General features: G+C 39.8%; 1 protein-coding gene across 2 annotated transcripts; it reads left to right on the forward strand.

Moving 5' to 3' along the window:
* Positions 1-4,501: 4,501 nt before the first annotated feature.
* LOC130593616 (meiosis-specific coiled-coil domain-containing protein MEIOC-like) lies at positions 4,502-22,108 on the forward strand. Of its 2 annotated transcripts, XM_057398900.1 has the most exons (8): positions 4,512-4,815; positions 9,899-10,022; positions 10,235-10,401; positions 14,162-14,263; positions 14,819-16,610; positions 18,963-19,097; positions 19,204-19,384; positions 21,743-22,108. In XM_057398900.1, exons 3-8 carry the CDS (start codon positions 10,256-10,258, stop codon positions 21,943-21,945), a joined length of 2,559 nt encoding a protein of 852 aa, XP_057254883.1. In that variant the 5' UTR covers positions 4,512-4,815; positions 9,899-10,022; positions 10,235-10,255; the 3' UTR covers positions 21,946-22,108. The 2 variants fall into 2 exon arrangements, with proteins under 2 accessions (XP_057254882.1, XP_057254883.1); XM_057398899.1 differs by lacking the exon at positions 9,899-10,022 and having other exon boundaries at positions 4,502-4,815.
* Positions 22,109-27,708: the final 5,600 nt, after the last annotated feature.

Genomic DNA, 27,708 nt, shown 5'->3' on the forward strand with positions numbered 1-27,708 from the left:
GTTTAGCTCCGTAGAATGACACTGTGCTGTGTTTGTTCAAGTCTGCAGGTTTGAAGTCATCTGCTTACTACTTGAGTTTCACAAAGTGAGAATCAGGTCAAGTAAGAAAAGTAGCCTTATATCTAATCTTGGTAGTCATGAAATTAAGATACAAATCTCTATATAATGATATACAGCGAGTAAAAATCCTTGTGTAGCTAATTAAAAAGCAAAATCTATTTTTTTGGCCACATATACCTGTTTGTAACTTCAGCGAGTTTGTTTCTACACATTCAGTAATTGCTGATTTCAGCTTTTTTTGTTTAAAAATATATTTGGGAAGACAGTTTGATTTACTGGAGTACAAACTTTACTAGATAGTCCATCTGTCAAAATGAATCTGGGAAAAATACTTTGGAACTTGGAAGTGTTCAAGGCCAGGTTGTATGGGGCTTGGAGCAACCTGTTCTAGTGAAAGGTGTCCCTCCATGTGGCAGGGGGTTTGGAACTGGATGAGCTTTAAAGACCCTTCCAGTCCAGACCATTCTGTGATTCTATGATTCTTTGAACTTCAGTTGGAATTTTATATTCCTAAACAAAAAAGTTTATGCTGAGAACATGTTAATACCAATAATCCTGTTTTACAGCAACACATTTAGAAAGGACATCATCTACAGGTCATGCACTTGAGCTGCCTTTGTATAAGTTAACTCTAAAGTGAGCAGAAGTTCAGTTAAAAATCTCTGCACCTGTTTGTTTAATAGTCCCTTGTGTTTCCCTGGGCTACCAGGAAATAATGGGGTGTGACATGTGGTAAGAAACAGAAGTGAAGGTGAATGTATAGAGATCGCTGTCATTAAGATTCCTTATATTTCTGTAGAGCCTGTGGAGCACTTTAATTACGTTATTCAGATACTTAAACGTGCATTTGCTGACTGGATACTTTAAATGTTGTAGGCTGTTCAGTAATAGGTGTCTTACGGTGGCTGTCTCTTATCCTTTAGCAGTCCCAAATTTGAACTTTACAATAATGACATGTTGCAGCCAAGCTGTGCTTGCTGTTTTTAAAGTTTCATGTCGATATTTCATGAAGAGTGGTTTACTGTTTGAACTGGGGATTAGGGTCTTAAGGCTTTCATAAACAAAAATCAGTCTCTGAAGCTCCCAGAGTGAGAGCAGGCAGCTTCAGTCATTTTTAACTTGGAATAGTAGGACTGCAGTGTTGGAAGTACTTGTGTCCTTGGACCACAGTAAGTGTGCTTGTAGATACACAAAAATTAACATTAAAAACATTGTCGATACCCTTTCTTTAATAGTTTATACAAATTGCAGATCAGGGCTTTGTTTCTAAGCTACTTGCTGGCAAGTTATTCCTTATTGATCAAGAATTGCAGTAAGTGGGGAGGTTACAAATCTGAATTTCTGAAATTACTCCCTTTAAGAAGGCAGAAGGTATGGTAGCTGCATATGCGTTGCCACAGTTCCCAGAGAATAATTCTGTGTGGTGTGGTTTCCCAAGTGCTTAATGTGCTTAATTTCTTGTCATTGACATCCTAAGTTTTCGTATAAATGTTGCAGAAATGTTCTGTATGCTTAGGTTGCATTTTTGTTGTCTCAAGAAGTACCTCACAAAGGTACTGATGATGCTTTATTGCAGTGGATTTGAGGAGCAACTGGGCATCTCTACCCCAGCAAACTTACTGCCATGCAGCTTTGTAAAGCAGATAGGCCTAAATATAAAAAACTGAAAGAAGTTCAAAATGAGTGTGTGAAAGAGAAGTGCGAGTCTTTAGACTGAACCACAGTTTTCCCCTCTAACCTGATTGTGGAACCTGCAAACCCTCAGGTAATGCAGGTGGATGTTTTTAGGCCTTTCTCATGATCGCCCTACAATATTAAGGGTTTTTTTCCCTTTTGAGGATTAGATGAACCGTAGCATGTGGAATTGCAAAACCCGGAACTTAGGTACTTGTTCACAATGGCATCAGTGGGTGTACACAGGCACATTGTGTCTCTCTGGAAGTGCAACCTAAATCCTCCTGAAGTTACTACTATGTGTATTACTTCAAAAAGCAGGCATTCAGATAAGTAACGTTCCCATTAACCGCAGAAGAGTAATTCAGAGTCAGGCTTCTGTTTCTGTTCGGTCAGTGGAAGAAGACTATGAAAAGTGTATGTGTACATACATGTGCGGGGAAAATGTTATCCCTGTCTTCACCCAGGAACAGGGTATGAGGGGGCAGAAGGCAACAAAATTAGGGTGACTGTAAATGTTTTGAGAAGGATTGATATTTACAAGGTTCGTTTAAAGTTTATAGTGTTAATTTTAAAAAGTGTTGATGGGAAGATGAGAAAAATTAGGGGGATTTTTTTTTTCAGCGTATTGAATGGTTCTGTTGTTGAGGAATCTGCTGTTCCTCCAGTGAGCTTTGAACCATACATCAAATTCAGCGAAATCGGGGGAGAGGTGAGTGGACGTCTCAGCAATAATCACCCTCACAGAGGAGAGACCCACGTCAGTGTCCTTGCGGAGAGAAAGGCTTCTGCATGATTGTATGCGCCCGATGTGACCTACTTACCCTGTCATGTCACAGTGGGCTCTTAGCTGGTTGCCATCAGGATGAGTAGAATCATAGAATTATAGAATAGTTAGGGTTGGAAAGGACCTTAAGATCATCTAGTTCCAACACCCCCTGCCATGGCCAGGGACACCTCACACTGAACCATGTCACCCAAGGCTCTGTCCAACCTGGACTTGGAACATAGCCAGGGATGGAGCATTCACAGCTTCCTTGGGCAACCCATTCCAGTGCCTCACCACCCTAACAGGAAAGAATTGCCTCCTTATATCCAGTCTAAACTTCCCCTGTTTAAGTTTTTACCCTTTACCCCTTGTCCTATCACTAGGAAGAAGGGCCCCTCCCCAGTATCCTTATAGGCCCCCTTCTGATACTGGAAGGCTGCTATGAGGTCTCCACGCAGTCTTCTCTTCTCCAGGCTGACCAGCCCAAACTTCCTCAGCCTGTCTTCATACGGGAGGTGCTCCAGTCCCCTGATCATCCTCGTGGCCCTCCTCTGGACTTGTTCCAACAGTTCCATGTCCTTTTTATGTTGAGGACACCAGAACTGCGCACAATACTTCAAGTGAGGTCTCATGAGAGCAGAGTAGAGGGGCAGGATCACCTCCTTCGACCTGCTGGTCACACTCCTTTTGATGCAGCCCAAGATATGTTTGGCTTTCTGGGCTGCGAGCACACACTGAAGCCGGTTCACATTAATTTTCTCGTCAGCCAACGCCCCCAAGTCCTTCTCCGCAGGGCTGCTCTGAATCTCTTCTCTGCCCAACCTGTAGCTGTGCCTGGGATTGCTCTGACCCAGGTGTAGGACCTTGCACTTGTCATGGTTAAACCTCATGAGGTTGGCATCAGCCCACCTCACAAGTGTGTCAGGGTCCCTCTGGATGGCATTCTTTCTCTCCAACGTATCAACTGAACCACAACTGAATGGTGTCATTGGCAAACTTGCTGAGGGCGCACTGAATAGGGAAGGATGGGGGAGACCTGGGAAGACTGAGAGGATATGGTGGGGAAAACACTTGTTAACCGTGAGCTTGAGGTAGGGACAAATCTGTAGAAAGCAATTGGTTTTCTCTGTTGATGAAACAAGTTCTGGTGTTGTGCTATGGTTGGTTGTCCTATTGCTTAGAGTTCTTTTTGAGCAATGACAGAAGAAAATAAAACTGTTTACAAATTCAGGACATTCAGGCAAACCATTGAAGTTCAACAAGGCCAGGTGCATGGTGTGGTGTCTGGGTTGAGGCAGTCCTAAGCGCAGATAAAGGCTGCAGGAGACTGGAATGAGAGCAGTCCTGAGAAGGACTTGGGGGATTGGTTGATGAGAAGCTCCCCATGACCTGGCAGTGTGTGCTTCCAGTCGAGAAACCAACTGTGTCCTCGGCTGCATCACCGGCAACATGACCAGCGAGCGGGTCGAGGGAGGGGATTCTCCCCCTCTGCTCCACTCTGGTGAGACCCCCCCCACTGCAGTTTTGCATCCAGCTCTGGGGCCCCGACATAAGAAAGACCTGGAACAGTTGGAGTGAGTCCAGGGGAGGCCGCAAAGATGTTCCGAGAGCTGGAGCACCTCCACTATGGAGACAGGCTGAGAGAGCTGGGCTTGTTTAGCCTGGAGAAGATTCTGGAGACAGCTTAGTTTCCGGTGCCTAAAGGGGCCAACAGGAAACCTGGAGAGGGGCTTTTGACAAGGGCAGGTAGGGACAGGATAAGGGGGAATGGCTTTAAACTGACAGAGGGGAGATTCAGATGAGATCAGAGGAAGATGTTCTTCCCTGTGAGGGTGGTGAAGCCCTGGCAGAGGTTGCCCAGAGACACTGTGGCTGCCCCATCCCTGGCAGTGTTCAAGGCTAGGTTGGACAGGGCTTGGCGCAACCTGGTCTGGTGGAAAATGTCCCTGCCTGTCTTTAAGGTCTCTTCCAACTCACACAATTCTGTGATTCTGTGAACATCGATATTCTGCTAATATGTAAGATGTGGGTGGTTGTGGAGGAGGTATGGGTGGTGTGACATGGAGAGATGGTAGGAGGAGCAATGAGGGGTAGATAGAAATGAGTTTCATGTATAAAAAGTACAACTTTGACAGACTTGGTAATTACTGCCTGTTTTTTTTTTAATTGCTTTTAATTAGGCTAATTCTGTTCTTAAGTATATAAATTTCTGCTTGCACAGCAATGCTGCATACTTCAGAGAAGACAACTTGTGTACTGGTAACACAGACATGGTCAAACAGTGTGTCACCCATACTCATGCCAAGTCACAGGTGAGTCCAAAAAAGTGAATTTGCTCAGGTAAACAGAGATAAATACTTGTATGATATGTTGGGATTTTCTAATAAAGTCTGTTGAATAACCACATAACAAAAGTCCTCTGCACCTCAAGAGGATGCTGCATTAGAGATGGAGTAGCTTTTACTCTCTGTTTCAGTGGAGGAGAGTAATCCTCTCTTCGTGCAAACCAGCAGTTCCCATTCAGTCTGGCTTTGAGGGCCACTTGTCAAGGGCATTTGTGAGACTTACCGTGGTCTACTGAAGAATAATTCTTGGAACTTACCGTGGCCAAAAAAAAAAAAAAAACTTTGATTATATTAAATGAATGTATTTAGATGCTAGCATTTAAAACAGACAGAAGAAATGGCCTATTGGCTTATGTTTGTTCTCAATTGTAATTTGGCTATAAACCCCGTATATTGGATAAGCATCTCATAAATGTACTTCTCCCTCCATGCACTGTCTGAGGTGGTGCTTTCTTGTATGATTTTTGACCCAACTCTCCAAGAAAGGTCTAACAGACTTGATTCCATTTTCTCAGAAAAAATGTTTCCTCATTCTTTGACTGCTGGAAAATAACATTTCCCTTTGCTACTGCAACAAGCATTTTCAAAATTGGATTTAGAAGGAAGTATCCAGTAATCTGCTATTTTTGAGGGTTAGTCCCTGATATTGAGACATATCTGAATAACTGACCTATTTTCTCATTTGGTTTTAGTTTTCTGCATACCCCTGTCACCTCTTTACTTCTGCCGCTTAGCTTCCCAGGTACCCCAAGAAGGCAATTTATAGAATTCTGACTTACTTACTCTTGCCCACTAGTTTCAGAGAATTAATATCAGCACATCCTGCATAAGCTAGCCTTTTTCAGTGTGCTACAAATTAAAATGTCTGTAGGTAAGACCTACTAGAAGTTTTAAGTCAAAAAGCCAGAAGAGTGCTTTTTCTTATGTTTGCTGTATCATGCCAAGAAAAACAAGAAATAAACAGCAAATATTTATCCTGCCAAGAAATCAGAGATGAATGCATTCAGCATAGAAGTAATAATACTGTGCCGTGCTGTATTTATTGTTATGATAGATGTTTATGAAAAGTATCTGTAAGTGATGTTCCGTAGCAGTGAGTTCCTGCAGTTTTTGATGGTAACTGACTGTGAAAAGGCATTCTCCTAATTTAGCTCAGATACTTTTTGGAAAAAAAAACCCAACTTTGTCAGGACTTCATGTCAATAAAAGTTATTTCTTCTAATTATAAAATGAAGCAAATATTTAGCTCTGATAATATTTTTTTAAGCTTGTAATATGTCCTTTCAGAGAATTGTTAAATTTTCTGTAAGCCTTTGTTCTCACCTCCGAACCAGAGAGTGAAGGCCTATTGAACTTTTTTTTCAGTCTATCCCCCCCCAGTGCTGTAGTTCAGCAGTGTACCTCAGATAGACATAATGTCACCACAAACGCTTTGTATAGTTGGCATAGAATCATATAGAATAGCAGAATGGTTTGGTTTGGAAGGGACATTCAAGACCATTGTAGTTTCAACCCCCTGCCATGGGCAGAGACACGTTTCCACTAGACCAGGTTGCTCCAAGCCCTGTCCAAACTGACCTTGAACACTGACAGGGATGGGGCAGCCACAGCTACTCTGGGTGACCTGTGCCAGTGCCTCACCACCCTCACAGGGAAGAACTTCCTCCTCATATCTCATCTCAATCTCCCCTCTGTCCGTTTAAAGCCATTCCCCCTTGTCCTGTCCCTGCGTGCCCTTGGCAAAAGCCCCTCTCCTCTTGCTCTAAGGTCTCCCTGGAGCCTTCTCTTCTCCAGGCTGAACAAGCCCAGCTCTCTCAGCCTGTCTCCATAGCAGAGGTGCTCCAGCTCTTGGAGCATCTTTGTGGCCTCTTCTGGACTCGCTCCAGCAGCTCCACATCTCATGTGTTGGGGCCCCAGAGCTGGACACAGGACTGCAATGAAGGGTCTCACCAGAGCACAGCAGAGGGGGAGAATCCCCTCCTTCGACCTGCTGGTCACGCTGCTGGTGATGCAGCCCAGGACACGGTTGGTTTCTGGTCTGAAAGTGCACACTGCTGGGTCATGGGGAGCTTCTCTTCAACCAACCCCCCAGGTCCTTCTCCTCAGGGCTGCTCTCAATCCAGTCTCCCCCAGCCTGTGTTTGTGCTTGGGATTGCCCCAACCCAGCTGCAGGACCTTGCACTTGGCCTTGTTGAACTTCATGCAGTTTGCACTGTCACCCCTCTCCATCCTGTCCAAGTCCCTCTGAATCCCATCCCTTCCCTCCAGCGTGTTTGACTGCACTACACAGCTCGCTATCATTGGTGACTTGCTGAGGGTGCTCAATCCCTCTGTCCATGTCGCTGACAAAGATGTTGAACAGGATCGGGCCCAACACCAACCCCCGAGGAATGCCCATTGTCACTGGTTTTCACTTTGACATTGAGCCATTGACTGTAACTCTTTGAGTGTGGCCAGCCAGCCAGTTCCTTATCCAGTGAGTAATCCACAGTCAAATGCATATCTCTGCATATGTTTAGAGACAAAGATGTGCGGTGTTTTAATGTAGTTGTCTTTCAAAATCCCTAGAACTTCTCTAGTCTGCTTGAGGGTCCTTCACTGCTTTGTCAGCAGCTATTACCATGTCAGAATAGACAGTTACATCCTTGAATTGTTTCCAGTACTTAGCTGGACAGCATAAGAAACAAAATATTTCCAGTAATGAGAAATAATATTTGAATCTTCTGCTGTCTTTAGAGTGCAGTTAAGTCTTCAGACAGCGGATTTCCAGCAGTCATAGGTCTCTGTCTCCTAGCTGTCCATCTCAAGCAGTGGTAGATAGGCAGAAGTGTGTGTTTCTGGAAAATTTGTCTCCTATCTATGTCTGGAGATACAGTGTGGGCACATTGATGTGTCTGGTTGTCTTCTGTCCTTGGCAGTGCTCAGGACATGACTGCACAAGCTCCTGAGTTCTCTGCTCAGAGTAGTGGCCTTGACTCCCAAGGTCCCCTCAGACCTCAGCTGTTCTGTGTTCTCTGCTGTGCAGGACTCTGTTTCTGGTGCAATTTACTGTTTATCCAGCCCAGTACTAAGATCCGTAGATTGCATCTGCCTTGTCCCGCCTGGCAGCTGTGCTAGTGTGGCACTTGACTGGGGAATGGGAGGATAGTAGGAAGAGGAGCTGTCCTCAAGGTCTTTGTCCATCTACATAGTAACAGCAGATCCTTAGCATGCAGCCTGGGTGAAGCAGGAGCGAAGGAACCAGGAATCAAAAGGGCATCAGCGTGTAGTGGGAGCACAGGACTCGCCTTCAGGTACTGTAATACCATCAGTGCCTGATAGCTTTGATACTGTTTAGCTTCATGCATATTTATATTTGAAATGTTAACATTATACCAATGGAGTTTCCATCTTATTTCTTCCCAAATAAATGTTGAAAAAGTTTCTAAATACAAAGAACTGTGTAAGGCTTTTGGAAACAGTGGATGCTTTTAGTAAATGCTTCTGTTGGCTTACTCCTCAGTTGCGATGATCTGCTTACAGAAGTTAAAAGCCCTCTGCATGCATTAGAAGATGTGATTTTACAGTGTGTTCAGTTTCGTACAGAGGGAGAGAGTTTAGAACATGCATGTTTGCATTTTACATGAAAGAGCAGAAGCTGTATCTGTTGTGCTTTGGGAGAAAAAAAGATCCATTGAGATAAACCTCTTCAGGTTTTGGATATGGTAAGTTTTTTGTTGTTTTAGGAGGTAATTCAGTTAAAGCAGCAGCTTTCCCATGATTTGCAGGGTGGAAAGAATGAAGTGAAGCCCTACTGAAGACTGGAGTTGTCATCGCTTGTTTTTTAACTTATTTTTAACTTTTTCTAGTTTTGAGGCAGCATTTAATTCATTCTGAGTGAAACACCTCTGTGCCTCTGTAGTCAGTCCTTTCTCTGTAAAGCCATTAGGTTATTAGTTGTTGTGACTACCTGAAATTCAGTGAAGAATTCTGAAACCAAAGCAACCTGTAGGAGGCAACACAGTTTTATCCCTCTTTCCTTTTACCGTATCTTGTTAGTAGTTCATATGTACAGCCCAGCTAAGGATTCCTCAGTTATTTTGAAATTCTGCATGACTAGATAGAATGATAGACTCCTGTGGTTTGGAAGTGCTGAATGATAAGGTTGTATCTCGGGTACATGAAGTACCTCCTTACCTGATTTAGTCACGTTGTCCTGCACAGCTCACATTAGCAGTGATTAATGGCTCTGAAAATAAATAAATCCATTAGCTGCAGATCTTATTTTTAATTTATGTGAAAATATTTTCTACTGTAACCAAGGAGCATAATTTATCTCTGTGTTGCTTCTTAATAGACGAAACAAAACCAAGGCTCAGGCATTGTTTTGTGCTTGTTGATACTGCTAAGATGTTGGCCTTGGTCAGACACTTGTATGTGGTTCAGGAGTCATTTGTAGCAGATAATGTGGATACCACCATACTCCTCTGCTGCAGGGTAAGAGCACTGTTGTGTCATTTAGTCTCTGGGCCAGGAAGTTGTTGTTGTTTCTTATTTAATAATGCAGATATTGATGGTGCGTTTTTATGGAATGTTACAGAATATGTGTCTAACCTCCACAGGGTCATAGGAGTCAGTGCCTCCTGACTCAAATTAGATCATAGAATAGTTAGGGTTGGAAAGGTGTTAGGGTTTCAAGTGGGATCTCAAAAACACAGTAGCTTGACCTAACTGGTTCTGCTCTGAGCAGGGATTTAGGCTAGATGATGCCAGAGCTTCCTTCTAACTCAAAGTAGGTTTCTGATACTCAGCGTAAACCTTTGTCAGTCACAGGTTTTGTCATAGCAATGAGATACTGTGTGAGGTGCGGTTCCCCATGTTCTTTAGATTCCTTATTATGTATTCTTTGAATAAATAATTTGTCTTTTCTGGGCCATCACTTAAAGACAGATGGCTTTCCTTGCCCATGTTTTCTCTGTGGAGTTTAGAAGTGTTTCATTGTGCTAATTGTGGGCACTTTATTGGAATATTTTGTTTTCAGGGATAATTTCTCTTCCCCTTGTTTTCTCAGAAGGGATGTGTATGCCTGTGATAAGTGCATTTCCGGTCATTTAGGCCAGAAGATTCTGAGCTTGTGAACGTGACATGCAGACACCTACAATGTGAAACCTGTAGACAATTTGTGTTATTGTACAGTAAGTAATTTTTTATTATCATTTATTTTTAGCCTACTTTAAGGCAGAGGATGCAGCAATTTTATACTCTATCCTTTTATCATAGCTACATTCTGTTTTCCTGAAAAGTTATGTAGCTCAAGATATAAAAGGAAGGGTTTGCTTTGTTGCATTTACTGCTCATTTATGTAAACATCTGATGTTAAAAATGTTTCTTTGTCTTTTCAACATAGGTAAATAGCAAGAAACAAACAATGGACACTCAATTATTTTCCCCATTATTAGGAGCAATTACTGGTACACCACCTCCGCTAGAATCTTCCCATATGTATAGTAACTGGTCAACATGTGAAGAGGATATTGGATCTAAAACTTCTTTTCAGGACTGCACAAAGAAACGGTATGAGCATTCTTGGTGTAATCTTATGGTGGTGTTCTGGAATACTGATATTATGGAGCAGAGCAAATGGAATCTGGATCTTTTTAGGAATTGATTCTGGGATAACTAGAAACTCAATGAATTTTTTTTTTTGCTCTGTAATAGTTATTATAACGGTTGTGAAAAAGGTAGGGGGTCTGTATGTGTATAGATGTGTATGTTTACATGTAAAAACATTTTAAAATTTGGAAAGAATACTACATTTAGGGAATGAAACGGGAAAATTCCATATGTAATTGAAAACTCCTTAAGGAAAATACTTTCCTTCCATGCCTCCCACCCCTCAGTACCATAGCTCGTTATGATCCTGCTTGATAATATAGAGTGTTTCCTGGAACATGAGCAATGCAGAGAGTGTTAGGCACAGGTCAAGTGTAAGTGGTGCCTCTGCAACTGAAAGCATAAATATACATACCACTACTCTTGAAAATATGCCGGTCTTCTGTCTCCCCTTGATATAATGCACTCAAGTTTGATTTTATATATATATAAAAAAAAAATCAGTTGCCGTTTTGGATGCTGAATGAATGCAAAGGGTCTTTGTTACTTGAATCATGAAACATTTTTATTCCCCTGGAGTGCTCCACTCTGCCCAGTTCTTTACTGTTGCAGGCACTTCTGATCATCCAGTCTTAATAATGCAGTAGAATTAGTAAAGGTGCAGAGCAGGGCAGTGAGGCTGGACAGGGGTTTGAAAGTTTCCATGTCAGTGGGGAGTAAATAAAACTTCAGTTTTGGTGAGTCAGCTCTGCTGAGGAGTGATTTTTAAAAAATCATGAATGATACAAGGGTTGCAAGGAACAGGGAATGATTATAGAAACTGGGAGGTGCCCACTGAAATAATTGGTTCTCTCCTTCATATTGGTGATTTTATGGCTTGTTCACAGCCATTGAAATTGTAACATTAGAACTATTCCAGCCTTAAAATGTAAACCATGATTTCATATTAGGCTTCCCTCTCTCTTCTTTCCATCTTAATGCCAAGTGCTGGCAACCTAATACTGCTTTTGAGGGGTTGGTTGGTACAGACTGGCACAGCAGCTTTTGACACTGTGGTGATGCTGTTAGCATTGATAGTATCAGTCTCACTGCAGTTTTTTTTATCGCTTGCCTAGTAAGAAAGAGGAAGTCTGATGTGAAGAGAAAGGGGAGTCCACTGCTTCAAAAGATGCTGAAAGGCTACAGTTACACTACATTTTTACACTACAGTTACACTACATTTTTTTAAAAAGGTTATATAGCTTTAGTACTAGCTGTAAGTGTGAAGTTTAAGCTCTGAGTGTCAATCCACTAATAAAAATATACAATCTCTTCTTAAAAGCAGCCTTTAGATTATTGTAAGGTAGCAAATAAAAGGTAGCAAATGCAGTATCTCCCCAGATGAAGACAACACATCTAATGTCTGTCTCAAAGGCTGTGGACTTCTCCTCAGCTTCAGTTCTGAAGTTAATCACAACAGCTGGAACAGCACGCAGATGGGGCAAAGGTACCGTTTCCATTTGCCTGTTGATCTTTCACCTTCTGCAGCCCTCCTCCTCCCACCCTGGAGGGCCTTGGAGGTTGATCCTGGAAGTTTTGGTGAGGAGCTGTAGGTCTTGGTTCATTTGTCCTATTTCTTGTTCTTTGTCTGCAAGAGCAGGCTTCCTTGCTGCCACAGACTTGGTGCCAGGCTGGACGTTTGTGTTCTGTTTGGTATAGTTGTAAGCAATTTGGCATGGCTTTGCCTTTCCTGTGTGCTGGTTATTCGTGGATTCTTTTTATGTTGCTCTGCCTTGCTAGGCAGAAAATTCTCTTAAGGAACTAGGAGCTAAAGATTTGATTCCTTGATGATGCAGAACTAAGGGATATTACAGCAAGTGTTTTCTGGTACAAACCAGAAAGGATAGTTGCCTATCTTGGGCTTGAGAAAACTGAATGACTGTTACACTGGGATTTTTGGTTTTGAATTCAGTTGTCCTGTGATTGATGGAGGGTAGTTTATTCAGAGACCAGAAGGCAGGAATGTAGTTGACTTCTTTTCCATGTTTTTTTGGTGTGTTTCATGGGAAGTATCTTCCTGTCAGGGTATATTGAGATTTTACCTTACAAGATGCTTCCTGACATGTCATATTACCAAGAATTTTCATGTTGCTGGTAGCAAACAGTGCTGGCTTGAGACAAAAGGCAAGGGGGGGTGTTTCTAGTCCCTTGTTTGAACAAGTGATTGCATTAAGAAATAGGATTTGTCAAGTGTTCAGTTTCTCCCGCCTTGAATTGCATTTTAATGTTTCTGGTGCATGTACCAGAAGGAACACACAAACATTTCATCTCACGTCCATCTAGTGTGTAAAATCTGTTTGGGCAATTTTAGACAATGCTGTCCTGTGCTTGTTCTTTCCTAAGATTATCTTTTTCATTTATAGTCGTTCCAGCTTCCTTCTGACCTGTATGTGGTTCTAAAATGGCCAGTGATTTTAATTTCTATGCCACATTGTAAATTGACCTGTCCCTTGCTGAAAATCATCATCTAGATGCAAGCTTTCATATCTGATCTCTATTTGGTTGCAGCAATTGGAAATAAATAGGCCTCCTTACAAAAAATAAGGAAAAAAAAAACTTTGCCATCTGACAAAAGCAAAGAAGAGATCTAGTGATCAAGGAGCAGTTAAAGTTCTACATTCATAAAACATTTTCAAGAATTCTTGCACTTACGTGTATCCTAAACAAAAACACACACCAAATTCCTTCCAGAAGGAACTGAATGGTCAGAAAGTAAATAATAAGGTCGTTAGGAGTCAAAATGTGGTGAGGTCTTAAAAGCTAGTAAGGCATAACTGTCTAATTTTCACTGTGTCAAGAGATTAACAAGGTGATAGTTGTAGTAGTTTATCCCACATTTTATAGTCGTTAATCAGCAAAATCAGCATGAGTAATTATGAGGTAGCATTAGCAGAGGATGTAGTTGTTGGGATAAGCTGACACCAGGGAAGACTGAAAGATCTTTAGGGACAATGAAATGAATCAGCTGAGTGAGAATAGAATGATGAGTGAAATTTATTGGAGCAAAACAATGCATGTTAGAGGGAAGGAGATCTTAATGGTGTGATGTTTTAATTAACTGCTGAGTAAGAGTTAGATGTCATTAAACAGCTCTTTAAAGATCTCATTTTGCACCTTAAGTAAAAGTTGGGCCTGTGTAAGAGTAGTGATGATTGAGCAACTTTGGTATTTATCTGGAATATTTAATACAGTTTTGACCAACTTCTTTCTAAAGGGGGTTAAAAAGTGGTTCAATTTAAATATAACTTAAATGTTTTGAGATTAAAATTACAGTTATTGAATTATGGAAATAGATAATTTAGAATCCCTGAGATTTTGAGAAGATTGATCATATTAATCCTCTGACGGACACACTCAAGATGTGAAGAAATGTCTATAAACTAAGTTATGTTGTTTGAAAAGAGGGAAAAATCTTTTGCTGCTCCTTACTCTTCACTTAACAGCTTGAGAAGTGTCTGGTAAAGCAAGAAGTTAGGGAAGTTGTTCTGCTTCATTTAAGCTATAGAATTCATGAGTGCAGGAGGAGATTTCTATATATGTGTCCTGAGATTACATTAAATGCAGAACACTTAGAAGATGCTGCTGAAATAAATCAAAGGTTTAATGCTTTACTTTTCCTTTTGCCTGTTTTGTTAAGGAGAAAAAGACTTTCTAGGCTTTTTTTGGTTTGGTTTTTTTTTAGGGCACCAGTAAACCTTTCTTATTCTGGCAGTGGCCCTGATATGTTTGGGCTAGTGTCAAGCATTTTAGAGGAGCCAAGCAAGCCAGAACCAGTTACAGAATGGTAAGTTTGATCTGAAAGTTCTTATATGTGCGTATGGCCTTTTGTCCTTTATCACACAGATACACATTTTTAATTCTTTCACAGTGTTGAGTAATGAAGGTCTTATAAAACCCCTTGAAATGTAGAGGTGTTCTTCTTTACTGCAGTTGCCATTAAAAAAATAAGGCAACAAACTGTTAGAAATGCAAATTTTCTAGTCTTCTATCAACCTACAGCATTTGGGAGGAGAGGGAAGAATCTCATTTTAACTGGTAGGGTGTTGACTGAATACAGTCAAATCTAAAATATTTAATAAATCTGAATAAACTCTGCAGTTCTCAATATACAGATTATAAACATTAGAGAACAGCATTAGTAGTCAGATTTCACATAGCATGTACTCAGCTACAGCAGGAATACTTCCACAGCTTATGTTTTAGAGGACGGCTGTGTACGATTAGCCACGAATGTAATGGGGGAAACATGCACGTTGAGGGAATGACAGTGATACATGAACTGCTTTAATGTAAGAAATTTCTTAAACTATTACAGGAGGCTTGTTTAACTTTGTTACAGGAATTCTCTTTCAAGATTGTTTCCACCTATGTGGGCATCTGACCTTGGAAGCAACGGTGAATTCTCAGGACTCTCATCTAAGCACTCTGTTGAAAATCAGGATTTTTCAACTGTGATGGGTACACAGAACTGCTGTCAGGAGCACTTGCAGAAGCCACATGATGTGGAGATGTTACACAGAGGTTTGGAAGATCTTCATCTCATACAGTCTTGGCTTTCTCCATCTGGCCCTTGCACTCAGCCTGATAGTATTCTGAAGAACAGTTACCCTGGCAATTCCTCTTCGCAAAATAATAATGCAATTCATCAAGAAGGATTTTCATTTCAAAATGTAGACTATAATCAGCATTTGGGCAGTTACGACCACATAAGGTTAAATGGAGACTATGACAAAAACAGCTCAAATTTTAGCACTTTTTCTTCTCAGAAAAGAGTTAAAGAGGGCACTAGCGTTCAGAAAGAGATTTGGAAAACTGAAAGAGCAAGAAGCAAAGCTCTGAAAAATTGTACTCAAGAACAAGCTAAGTATTCCCCTGATATTTCTAATCAGCCTGTTGATGACTCTTGGGATCAAGTGTCTCAGGGCAACCACTTGTTTTCTAAAAGATATGGAAACTTTACAGCTGCTCATAAATTACAGTCATCTATTCATCCATCACCATATTTTTTCAATCAACCCCCTAAAGAGAATATTTTTTCTAGAGGAGCTGACAAAACAGCACAGGAAACCCATGTGCAAAATGGTCATCATAGCTTTACTTCGGGGGATGCTCTTAATAATAATGACTGTAAGATCCATATTAGTCCCAAAGAATGCTCTCATAAGGTATCAGAATATGATTTATCTCTAAAAAATGTGATGCAAAATGGGAGTTACTCATCATACCATGGATGTACGTGGCTGGATGGGAAAACAGCTACATCAGATATCCCACGTGGAAAGCAAGTGGTAACAAGTCCGCAATTGTCTTCAGGGGTTTCAGCCATGTCTGTTGGTTATCCCACACATCAGTCTGTAATGCAGTCCTACTACCCACAGATCTTACCTGTCTTCCCTTCAGGGAAGGATGAAAGGTCACAAATATCAAGTGGTGTTTCTAAAAATTTAGGAGTTTCTAATTCCATCTCAGAAAATGCGAAGCAAGTGAAAGCGATTGGACGATTGCAGCACAATTCATTGCCTAATAAGGAGGGGCAATACCACAAATGCCCCATTGATTTTCCATCTGACCGGTTAACCCAACAAAATGCTGTAAGTGAAGACCCTGAAAAATATCACAGATTTCCAAAAAAACAGACCCAAGAAAATAGTAATAAAGATGATAAAAGAGGCAGAAGGAATTGGACTCCTCATTTTGGATATACAACCCCAAATCATCAGCAATTCAATATGTTCCGAAAAAAGCATGAACAGAATGGTGGTAACATGTCAGATTTCATCAATCCTTCTTTTTTTCCTTCTTTCCCATTGATGTCTGATTTTAAACAAAATCCTGGCTTTCCTTCACTTAATTCTCACATGTTTTCATCAGCAAATAATTTCAGTTTCCCTCCATCACCATTTCCATTCTCAGAACTTGTTGATCTTTTTCATTACGATGACTTAAGCCACTTGTATCCCTTTATCAATGATCTGTTTTGTGGAGAAATAGCTGCACCATACTTTGCCTTTCCAACACCATTTAACAAGTACAGACCTCTGAGAAATCGCAGTGGACCTGCTAATGAGCTTCACATCCGACTGGAGGAGTGTTACGAGCAGTGGAGAGCTTTGGAGAAAGAGAGAAAGAAGGTAAAACACAACTGACCAAACTTCCTGCCGAAGCTGTCAGTCCTTTGGAGGAAGCGAGAATTCTGACATCACGCTGTTAGTTTTAAATAACTAGAACAACATCTGCAGCATCTGCTTTAAATACAGTGCTCGTATTGTTTGGCACGACTGGTTTTAAATTGTGTGTGGCTTTGAGTTTCAGTGTCTGAATCACTTTCCCTTGGAATACAACATTTCTGTGTTTGTGTATCTATTTTTTCTATAGAAATTTATTTCTATATTTCTATATTTGCTACATGAAATGTAGCAATGTCACTGGCCAAAGCACTCAGTTACTGTTAGCTTGGATGGTTTTTATTAATATGGTCAATAAAAAGTCATTATCTATTTGTTATTAATTCCATAGGCCTTTGCCATGACTCTAGATGATATGATGATATATCATGGCCCTCACTGCCACAAGTGGTTTGTAAAGTACTGGCGGTTTATGGCCCTTAATGCTCTTAAAGGTTCATGTTGCACGGTTTAGTTAGCTGGATTTCTCTTCCTTTCTTGTCCCATAGTTGTCTCCAACTAAATCTTTAACTCAAGTATTCTGTACCCAGGCTCTCTGTTTAAGGAGAGAAATTTTTGTGGTATGTTTTAGTTTTTGTTGGTTGTTTTTTTTTGTTGTGTGTTGGTTTGGGTTTTTTCTTTTTTGGGTTTGTGGTGGTTTTTTGTTTTTTTTTTTTGGTTGGTTGGTTTTTTGTTTCGTGTTTTTTTTTTTTTGTTTTGTGGGGTTTTGTTTGGGTTTTGTTTGTTTTGTTTTTGTTGTTGTAGTTTTGTTTGTTTGTTTGTTTGTTTTTCCTGGCAGTGATATAGTAGTGTCTTTCTTGTATTAGACTAACTTGGATCTAGTCCATTCTCAGTGATCCAACTTCAGCCTAGTGTCTACACAGGCTTCCTCAGTCCTTAGGTTTTGTAGTTATAGGCTACACCTGCAGTTAGCTTTAACAGTATAAACTGTTCTCTGTCCCAGCTGCCATAACATGGCTCACATTCCTACAGCCAAAATAATAACTCCTCACAAGGGGCTGACTGCATCCTGACTGCCTGAAAATAATGTGCTTGGGCTGTGTTAATCCCTGCTTGTAGGTACAGTTTTGAAGAATGCTATAGCTCACTTGTACCTATGTGTATGGGAAGGGTCTGTCTTCTGACATTCTCAGACTTCTGATATTCTCACCCTACATTAATTTATTAAAAGTGTTGACAGAGAACTCCCCCCAGTGGGATTTGCATATAAGTCTATATAATCTGTCTAATCAGTCAACCCTTTCAGCTCTCAGAAACCTGTTCAGGGCAACTGCTTTGGAGTTCACAGCAACAGTGAACTTACCTATTAACTTGTATAAATCTCACCTTTCTAGGCATCTCACATTTAAAAAAAACATTGTGAATTGCCTGTGATATTAAATGTGCATAAAGATTAATACTGGAAATTGCTTATTAGTTGTTAAATACCTGAACACCTCGTGTCATACGAATTTATGTTTTTTTCTGAATGTCAGGCTTCTGAGATGAATACAGGTGGAGTCAGCTGGCTCTTCTAATTCATGTTAGGTGAGGGCAGAGACTAAATAATATGGATGTGTCAGTAAACCAAAAAGAAATGAACTTAAGCACATATTTTCAGTATGAACATGGATATAGTATGAATGTGGACTTAACCTTGCCTTGAACTGCAATGTTGTACTACTCTTTCTCTCCTGAGTCTGTTGAACATTAAAAGAAGGTATGAGATAGGGAATCATTAGCTAATTGTGTCTTTTTTACTTCAGGTGTAAGAAGCTCCTGTCTAAAAGTAGGTGATGTTTAGTCACTTCCTGCACTGTATAGTGGTTTGACCAGTTCCTTTCTCAGTGGGGAGTTTAGCAGCTGTGTGACCTTCTCAGAGCTGATACCACTTTATGTTAAATCTGGCTTAATCCTGATACACTTCAAATACAGCTTATGTTGGTGTGATCACTTGTTTCTTTTGATAATAATCATACTATGTGACATTTGAAAGGCATACCTGGGGTGCTGCAGAAGACTTTTTTTGCCTGTGGTCTGTGTCCGGGATGGATTAAAATAAAGTTGTACAGCTTTGTAAAGCTGCCAGTGAGCATTGTACTCTGAGGTGGAGCTGAATTACAGAAGTATTTTCAGTCTCCTGGCAGCTGGTTGTACATCTAAACAAGTGTTTGGGAGCATTGTTGTGCAGATGCCGTCAGAAGTAAAGATAGGAAGTGCACTTCTAATGTATTTGAAAATTCTAAATGGCCCCAAAATATGGTTTGCAATACTGTAGTAATTTCAAACATGTACAATGGCTATTTATTTCCCTTTCAGACTGAAGCTGACCTTGCAAGAAACTTCCCAGGAAAGCGCATATCAAGCTCAAATACCACTCCCATGTCCCGCCTTCCTGCTAACCCATCACGAGTTGATCGCTTGATCGTTGACCAGTTAAGAGAACAAGCTAGGGTAAGTCTTCTTGAGTTCCAATTCCTGCATTTCTTTTTGTTGTTCCATTTGTTTAATGAAGATTTATATATGTTTAGTGATTTTTGGTGTTTTCAATGTCTGGCAGGTGCTCACCTTAGTAGGAAAGATGGAAAGGCTTCGTGGTACCCCTGTACACAGTAACATATCCACTACATTGAAACACCATATGGAAGCCATTCATGTAACACAGGCGAGGCGTAAGGATGAGATTGTTAGTGCTGCTAATCCACAGAGACAGCGAGCACTGCGTTATAATAATGAGAAAGGTAACTGGTTTCCATTCCTTTGGTTTTAAAAGGTTTTTGAAAGTTTTAATTGTAGAAATAGGCCATTTGAAATACAGGAATTAGAAATAGGCAGCAATTATTGTAACTGCAGCAAAAAAAAAGTGTAAACCTACACCTGTTACTTTTTAAACAACTTTTAAGCTGTTTTTTTGTTCTTTTCTGCTTTTCCATTGGTACTTTAAATACTTTGAAACGTTTTCCTCTTCACTAAGAGCAGTAAAAACTGTCTGGTGATGTCATATAACTAAGTAGTTGTCCTAAAAGTGAGAATGTATGTGTTTTTAACAAGTTGAATTAATTTTTTTTTTAATTAGTGTTACTGCTACTCTTTCTTTTCAGCTTATAAAACACACCAAAAAAAAGTTGGTGCCTTGTTAATTGATTATGTCTAATTACCTAAATCACAAAACCACCAGAAATTGCATTTCGTGAATTCCAGTATCTGCTCAAGTAAAGCCAGAATAATTTGTAGCAGCAATATATACTTATGTGGAAGTAATGCAAAATGAGGACAGTTGCTTTCCCTTTCAACACCACAGTGGGAGTGATAACATGCTATTCAGTATAGTGATCATACAGCTGATACATATAGGAATTCAGGGTTTGGAGGTAAAGATCGTATTATTTTTAATTCAGAAAATGCCTGTGTCCCGGGGAATTATTTCCAAAGAGGAATGGACATCTCCTGCCTTCTCCCATCCATTTTTTGGATCCTTACTCAGCGCTGTCCTGTATTGTCTTATTTCCTGTTGCTGCCATGATGTGGTGTTCCTTTGGCTTCCAGCAACATGTATGGGATAGTTCTTCCATGTAAGACGGAGAAGATAGACTGTAAAGAGAGTCAATATGTTTTGCTTTCACAAGTTAGGTGTCAATCATGATGTCATATCCTTAAAAATGATAGTCCTAGATGCAAACCAGCTTCTAAAATTACTCCTAAAATTGTGTAACAATGTTAGCCCCAGGCATAAGCCAGGAGACAGATAGGTGTTAAAAAAAAATAAAATAATTCCTACAAACTGTGTTTTTGATAATGCTTCATAGTAAAGGTGTATGGAAGCATTATTTAAACCATCCTGTATCCTACTTGGAGTTAGAAAAATTGCAATTAGTCATTTACTGTTAGTGATAACATCTGCAGTGCAGTTACGTTTCTGAAGAAGAGATGTGCTGCTGTTGTCTAAGTACAATCTAAATCACATGCAGAAAAGCCTTTAGCATGTTTTCTTCACTATGAAACATGTTTGAGTTCTGCTGTTAGTGCTTATATATCCCAAGTTCAGCAGTGAGCCTTTCCTCACTGTGAGGTTGGGTGGGAATTGGTATCACCACAAGGAAGATAAAGGAGTTAAAAAGGATTGCATTAAGCTTATCTGGCTGGAATTGAGTGGGCAGTTTTACTAACTCTGCTTGTTCAGTAAAAGTGTGCAGCTGCGGGGAACAAAAGCCAACAGGATGCTGGGTTACATCTGCAAAGGCATCTCCAGCAGAGATAAAGATGTTGTTATCCTACTGTACTCAGCGCTCATCAGGCCACATCTGGAAGTCTGTGTCATGTTTTGGTCCCTGCTGTACAAAAAAGATGTGAACAGGCTGGAGAGGGTCCAGAGAAGGGTCACAAAGATAATCCAAGGACAAGGCAGCTGTGTGAGGAAGGGCTAAAAGAGATGAGTTTGTTCAGCCTTGAAAAAGAAGGCTCAGAGGAGACCTTATCACTATATTCCAGTATTTAAAGGGTGGCTACAAAGAAGGTGGATACTCCCTTTCGACAAGTGATCATATGGGAAAGACAAGGAGTGATGGGCACAAGTTACTTCTGGGGAGGTATCAGTTGGAAACCAGAGGAAAATTTTTCAGAATGAGAACAATCAGCCCCTGGAATAATCTCCCCAGGGAAGTGGTGGATTCCCTAGTGTTCAATACTTTCTAAGATTTTGCTGGGACAGGGTGCTGGGTGATCTGGTCTAGGTCATGCTTTGCCAAGAAAGGTTGGACCAAATGATCCCTGAGGTCCCTTCCAACTTTGGATCCTACGATTCTATACTTGAAGATAGTCCCCTCTGGTAACATTAATTAAATAGGCTTAATTATTTCATCACAGGTGTGGTGGTTATACCACTGAATTCTGGACACAGTTATGGTTGCTGTTAGTGTGAGATGTTAACAGCTAACTGATGGAATTCAACCAATGCAACACCAGTGTATTTTGTTAGCTGTTTCTTTAGCACACTTTGTATACCAGCGATGGGTTGAACAAATGTACTAATTTTTAAAATGTATTAATGTTACCAGGCCAGTGTATACGAGCGTAACCTGTAACGTGTTTTTCCATTGTAGATGTTCTGGCTCTGGCAGCTGCCATTAGAGACTTGGCTGCTTCTACACGCAAGGCTCGTACCGCTTTATGGTGTGCACTGCAGATGACCTTGCCAAAAAACTCTTCAAGCAGTCCAGTAAAACCAGAAGTTGTTGAACGGGCATTGCAGGAGCTTTGTCCTCCAAACACAAGCACACAAGAAAAAAAGCAGCATGGAGCATGAAAACAAATGATGCAAAAAAGAAAAACCTGAGGAACCCAAGAGGATTCTGGAATAATAGCTAATAATAATAATAACAACAACAAAAGGGAGGCTGAGGATGGGGAGGTAAGGGCAAAGTGTCCTGCCCAGTACCACAGATGGTGTTTTTGATAAGCTATCAAAAGCTATCAAAAAAAGCGAAAGGGTTACCATTACTGATTAGTGCTGCATTTCTATTACTGTGATTCTGATGTTGAGACACACATCTTGTAATAGTGTTAATGCAATTTTAATATTGCTGGTATTGCAGAGTCTGCTACATAACAATCTTGTTATTAAGATGAGCTAAATAGTAGCGTTTCCTTGTGTGCTTCTCCAAAGCTATGTATCAACTGTGAGTCAAGCCATGACCTGAGAAACTAGAGTGTGGTAGAACTTAATTCTCTTTTTATTAGTTTTGTTTTTTACGTTAATAATACAATTTAGCATACTAAAACAAATCCATTAGAAAGCTGTTTCAGAATTGTTCAGGGTTTTTTTTCGGCACCATTATGTGGTTCTTTTAAGTGCCAAAGTGATCATGAAGTAGTTTGCATCCCGTCACTGTGCAGAGCAGTCCACACTTCTGTAGTGTTTCCTGTGGCAGGGACTTGGGTAATTCAGATTAGCGCTAACAAGAGTTTGACAAGAATAATCAGTGTTTAATGTTGGTTGTGTGAGATGCTTCCGCAGTCACGCTGCCGCTTCAGTTCCTAGCTAAATCAGTGTAAACCAAGCTTTTCCAAACCATAGTCCATTTTAAATTCTTCATAAAAAAGGAAAAAGGTTTTGTAGCTTTGCAGCGAGTACTGCATTGAAGTATACATTAGCAGGTGATATAAAATTGTCACTCAGGATTAGAAATTAGATTTATGGATTCCTCAGTGGGTTAAAAAACAGTAACTATATAACATAGTATGCACTTAATTAAAGAAAATTGCTGTTTGTTAATATAAGTTCATGGTACTATAATTTTCAAAAACATTCCATATTTATTTTAATATCTTTATTGAATGTTTATTTAAAAATCTATTTTAGTAATATAAAGTTGGATATTTTGCCAAATCTTCGGAATAATCAGATTTAACGATTTACTCAGGAAATATGTATATTATTATATAAATGTACTCATAGTATGTAGAGATTTTTTTGGGGGAAGGGATATTTGCAAAATATTTACACAAAGCTAACTATATACTAGGTTACCAAAGCTGTTTAACTGATTAATTTTTCGCATGGAAGATTTAGTAAGTTTAATTGCTGTTAACTTGTCTCCATTGTGTAGCTTAGACAATCAGAGTGTTACTTATACATGTGAATGTTCAGGGTGAGGATTAGAAAAGAGTAATTCAAGTTTTGTTCTTAGGGCTCTTACAGGTATTTTAATGTCTTACTGTCACATGATCTCTTAACATGTACTAATAACCAACTAAGGTTCTTGGGTATCAGTATATTAGTGAGTATATTTTGGAGAGTTGTTCTTATTTTAAAATTGAATTAAGTTGGGGATATAAGCAACATTTGAAAGACAAAAATGAAGGTTTTTCTGTTCCATAGTGTTTGATGTTGAATTTGACATTTTGTGGATAAATCTGTGCTTGTTTCCATATCTAAATGTACTTGCCAAATGTTCCAAATACGGTTCTGTAGTTTTGGATCTGTGGATGTTTCTGGAGCAGGTGTAGTCTCAGTAGTGCCGTTGTTAACTGTAATGAGGCAGCAGCTATATAACTTTATAGAGAAAAGTTACACAAGCCTCACCAATCCACTGAATAAAGTCTAAAATGTCAGTACAAATCAGAATCCTAGTACAGCAAGATTATGTTTTTTCTTTCCTAAAGAAAGTTAATTCAGCTTAAAAGAATATTTTCAGCCTAAAGAGCAGGTAGTGGAGACAGCTATCTTAGCATGAGTGGTTCCTCTATGCTCATGTGCAATTTATTTCCTCAAACTAGCTTAAGAAAGCTAAATTTGCGTTTGTGAAACTGATTAACTGTACTCCATGGTTTAAAAAGTGGAGTCTGCAGTATTTCAGTCAGTGGATGATTTTGGATTTTAATTATGCTTTCTGTGACAACAAGAAATCAGAATTTTGCAAGTCTTGGTCAGCTTTTCGGTTTACAGAACAATTGTTGTTCTGCAGGTTTGTTTTGTAACGGTGAATGTATAGGGTATAGTAGGTCCTTGTTGTGTTGCTCCTGCGTTATTGTTGTGAACGAGTGTGGTCTTAAATGGTTCATAATATAGTTAATGTGCCTTTAACAGTTTAATTTTTCAAAAATGGCGACTAGCTGTATGCTCATGTCCATTTTCAATTGCAGTTTCAAAATGCATTTTAAAACAGTTACACTGTGGCTGCATTTGACTATAGCTAACAATTGGCATACACTGTTAATGAGGTTCTTGCATCCTGTTAGATTGTTCAGTCACAGGCTCTTTAACAATCATGAAGCACAGTAGCTGTGGAGAGTGGCCAAAGTCCAGATGTGTTAGATCAGATTTTCCTTGTTGTGCCCTACAAATGCAAGCAGCTTGTGTTTCATTTTGCCTTGCTCTGTTTTCTTCATAAAAAATTGGGGTTTCACATTACCATGATTTGTGCCCTTTTCTTTAAATGGTTTGATTATGGACAGCATGAGTCCTATAAAGACAAATGTCTTTTCAGAATGCCTCAGTTCTGTTGCTTCATTACACACCCTTTTATATTCCAGGGGAAAAAACCACTGTATTTTGTAAAATAAGCACCTGGAGTTACCGCAGCTGGGTTAGTCATAACATTTTTTTTTAGCTGCTTAATTTGTCAACAGTTTACAAATTCTGTAAGTATTGCACTGAATTTTTGGTATGAATAAATACAGTGCTTCTGATTTTAGGGACTGATTGTGTTTGTATTTTACTGGTGTCAGTGGAAACAGTGTTAAGATGTTAGGTCACACCTAAGCCAGAGAAGTGGTTTTGTTTTGGAGTTAATCTAATTTTTGAAATTTCCTCACCTGATTTGTGGAGCAGTCAGGTAAAATTTAGTTTATTCCCTCCTCCCTCCTCTCTCTTCCTTCTCCCTTCCCTTCCCTAATCCTCTCCCTCCCTCTTTTTTGAGATTTAATTATCTTCTTTTTTTCTGTTTTGATTTAAGCAGTTTAATTTTGTGAATGAGGTGAAGATTAGCATGGTTTTTGCTGGTCGTGGTAACAGTGATATTAGACTGCTCCGTTTTAAGGAAACACGATACTTAAGGGTCCCTTCTCAAGTCAAAGTTATTATTAAGGGTGTATGTTTTGATAGTTGGTAGTGAATCTTTAATGCTTTAAAATCTCCAATTGATAGTCCAGTACAACATAGATTTACAGTGATTTCTGTATTCAGTATAAATAACCAGAGGCTTCTGGTGATTCAGCCTTACTGATTCCCAGAAAACAGGCCAGCATTCAGAGTAAGAACTTCCTTTTACCTGGTTACAGGTTTGGTATCTCTGCTTTTCTTCTGTATAGAAATCATCCCTCTGGCAATCAAGTTAGTCTGATGATATCTATATAAACTAAAACTAAGAAATTGGTATTAATTCATCATTATTTTAGTTAGAACAGCATACAGAGAGATTGTCTAGTTTATGGCGTGTGTTTTGCTGGGGCCTTTTCAGAAGTGTAAGACTTTCAGTTCCCAAACTAGGCAATTTTCTTTCCAGACTGAATAGTCTTCTTTTTTCTTGGTGTTTACCACCACGACTAATCTTTTGTCTTTACCTGGGTACATGTAATTTGGAAATTATTTGCCTTACAGCTTGGAAACTGATGCTCTCTTCTCTATAAGAAGTCTCACTGTTATTCCTGGTACTTTTCTCTTTGGTAAAGTAAATGAATAATCGAAGATTGTGGGAGGCTTTGCTGAGGTACTTGCCTTTTCGGAGAAGTGTTTTGGAGATACTCTAATTTTGTGGAAAACTTCCTAGCTTTCCTATGCACTTTTCTAGCTGTGACCCTGAGCGCAGCTTCCTGGGACCATGTTCAACCTGCCACCCAGGCCTTCTCCTGTTCGCTTTGGGGAAATAAAGAAGACAAGGGGAGCTATTTAAAGGAAGAAGACACTGAGCCACTGGAAACCCTAGTTCAGTGGGGAGGGTCACTCCTCATGGGGGCTCCTCTGGTCAGAAGGGTGTAAGCCTGAGCGGTCAGTAGTCTTCCTTCGCTTAAAGTGTGTTTCCCTTTTCCCCGTCTGCTCACAGATGCCAGCAGGGTTCAGCTGCTGAGAGTTGTGGCAGAGTTGGCTAGTTCTTGCCCTGGTAGCAAACTTGTCTCTGGTAGCAAACTTGTCTCTGGTAGCCATCCTTCCACCTTTGTGTGATTTAATCCTATGGAATCAAACTTGCATATGAGCTTCAGGGACTAGAAAAGGGCTTGGGAACTGCTGGTTCAAGCTGGCCAGGTATGGTCATCCCTCATGGATCATGATCACAACCTCTTGCGTCTCAACTCTGAGAGAAGACAATGAAGTAGGAGTAAAGCTCAGCTTTTCCAGATACAGAAAATGATAAATGGCAAGGAGTGCTTAGCATAAAACTTCCATTGAGCTGTTTGGGTTGTAAATCTGCTCTTCCTCAAGTGACAGCATTAAGCTTCGCTCGGTATGATATTCTCAGACACACAATTTGTATTGGATCACAGCTCTAATTCCATGGTTGGTAGTTGGATGGTTTTTGTTTGTTTAAATGCTTTAAAGACTAACAGACCTTAAGCCTATGTGTATTTTTTTAAAGTTATATTGTTCACTGCTCTGAAAGCTGGGTTTTGTTTGATCATTTTGGGGTTTGATTATTTTGGAATTTGTTTGATTATTTTGCATTTTTATGTGGGGCTTGTGTGTTTTTGTTGCTGCTATTTTTATTTTTTGTTTATTTGCTGTTTTATTTGTTTATTTTGTTTATTTGCTGTTTTTCCTATTCTCTGTTTGGGAGCTGTGATGCTAGAACACTTCATGTTGGAGCAGCCCAAAGCAGGAGGGTTAGTGATCTTCTTTGTCTCTTCATTGGTTTGACAGTGTACGGTGGTCATAGCTGTAAAACTGAGTTTTATCTTATTTATGACTACAGTCATCTATAGGGTTGGGGTTTTGTTTTTTTGGTGGGTTTTTTTTTTTTTTTTGGTTGGTTGTTTTTTTTGTTTGTTTTGCTTTGTTTTTTTTCCCTGATAGTTATTAGAATCATAGAATGGTTTGGGTTGGAAGGGACCTTGGTGATCATATAGTTCCAGCTATATATATTTCTAATTAGGTGCATTTGCAATTAGTGAGGCAGGTGTGGTCCTGCTTCCACCGAAGCCAGTACCTTTAACAGGTTTTTCTCTTTATCTGGCTTTGTTGCTTTACTGGCATAATATCCTGGGTTAAGTAGGCTCTTAGTAAATGTTTGGTAGTTTGCCTTCAACATTTATTATCAAGAAACTCCAAAAGGATGCATTCCCAACCTTTTTAATAAGGTTTCTCACTAGACTGACAACGTTGAATTAGCAGGATAATTTTGCTTTCTTTTAAAGCTGAGGAAGGTACCTACTGCAGAAGTTTTGAATTGAATTTGTGGCATTCTGAGAATTTTGCACCTTGATTTGTCCTGATCTATTTCAATGGAAATACAGCCTTAACCATGCTAAGAACTTGATATATTTCCTGTGCAGTTTATCCATCTAGGATGCCAGCACTTTCTGATTCTGTAGCACATTATATAAAAATCAGCCATCTCTTATTTTTTGATAGATA

The sequence above is a fragment of the Pezoporus wallicus genome, unplaced genomic scaffold, assembly GCF_028554395.1.
Source record: "Pezoporus wallicus isolate ANWC-B61680 ecotype Strahan unplaced genomic scaffold, APGP_CSIRO_Pwel_v1 contig_3487, whole genome shotgun sequence".
Lineage (NCBI taxonomy): Eukaryota > Metazoa > Chordata > Aves > Psittaciformes > Psittacidae > Pezoporus > Pezoporus wallicus.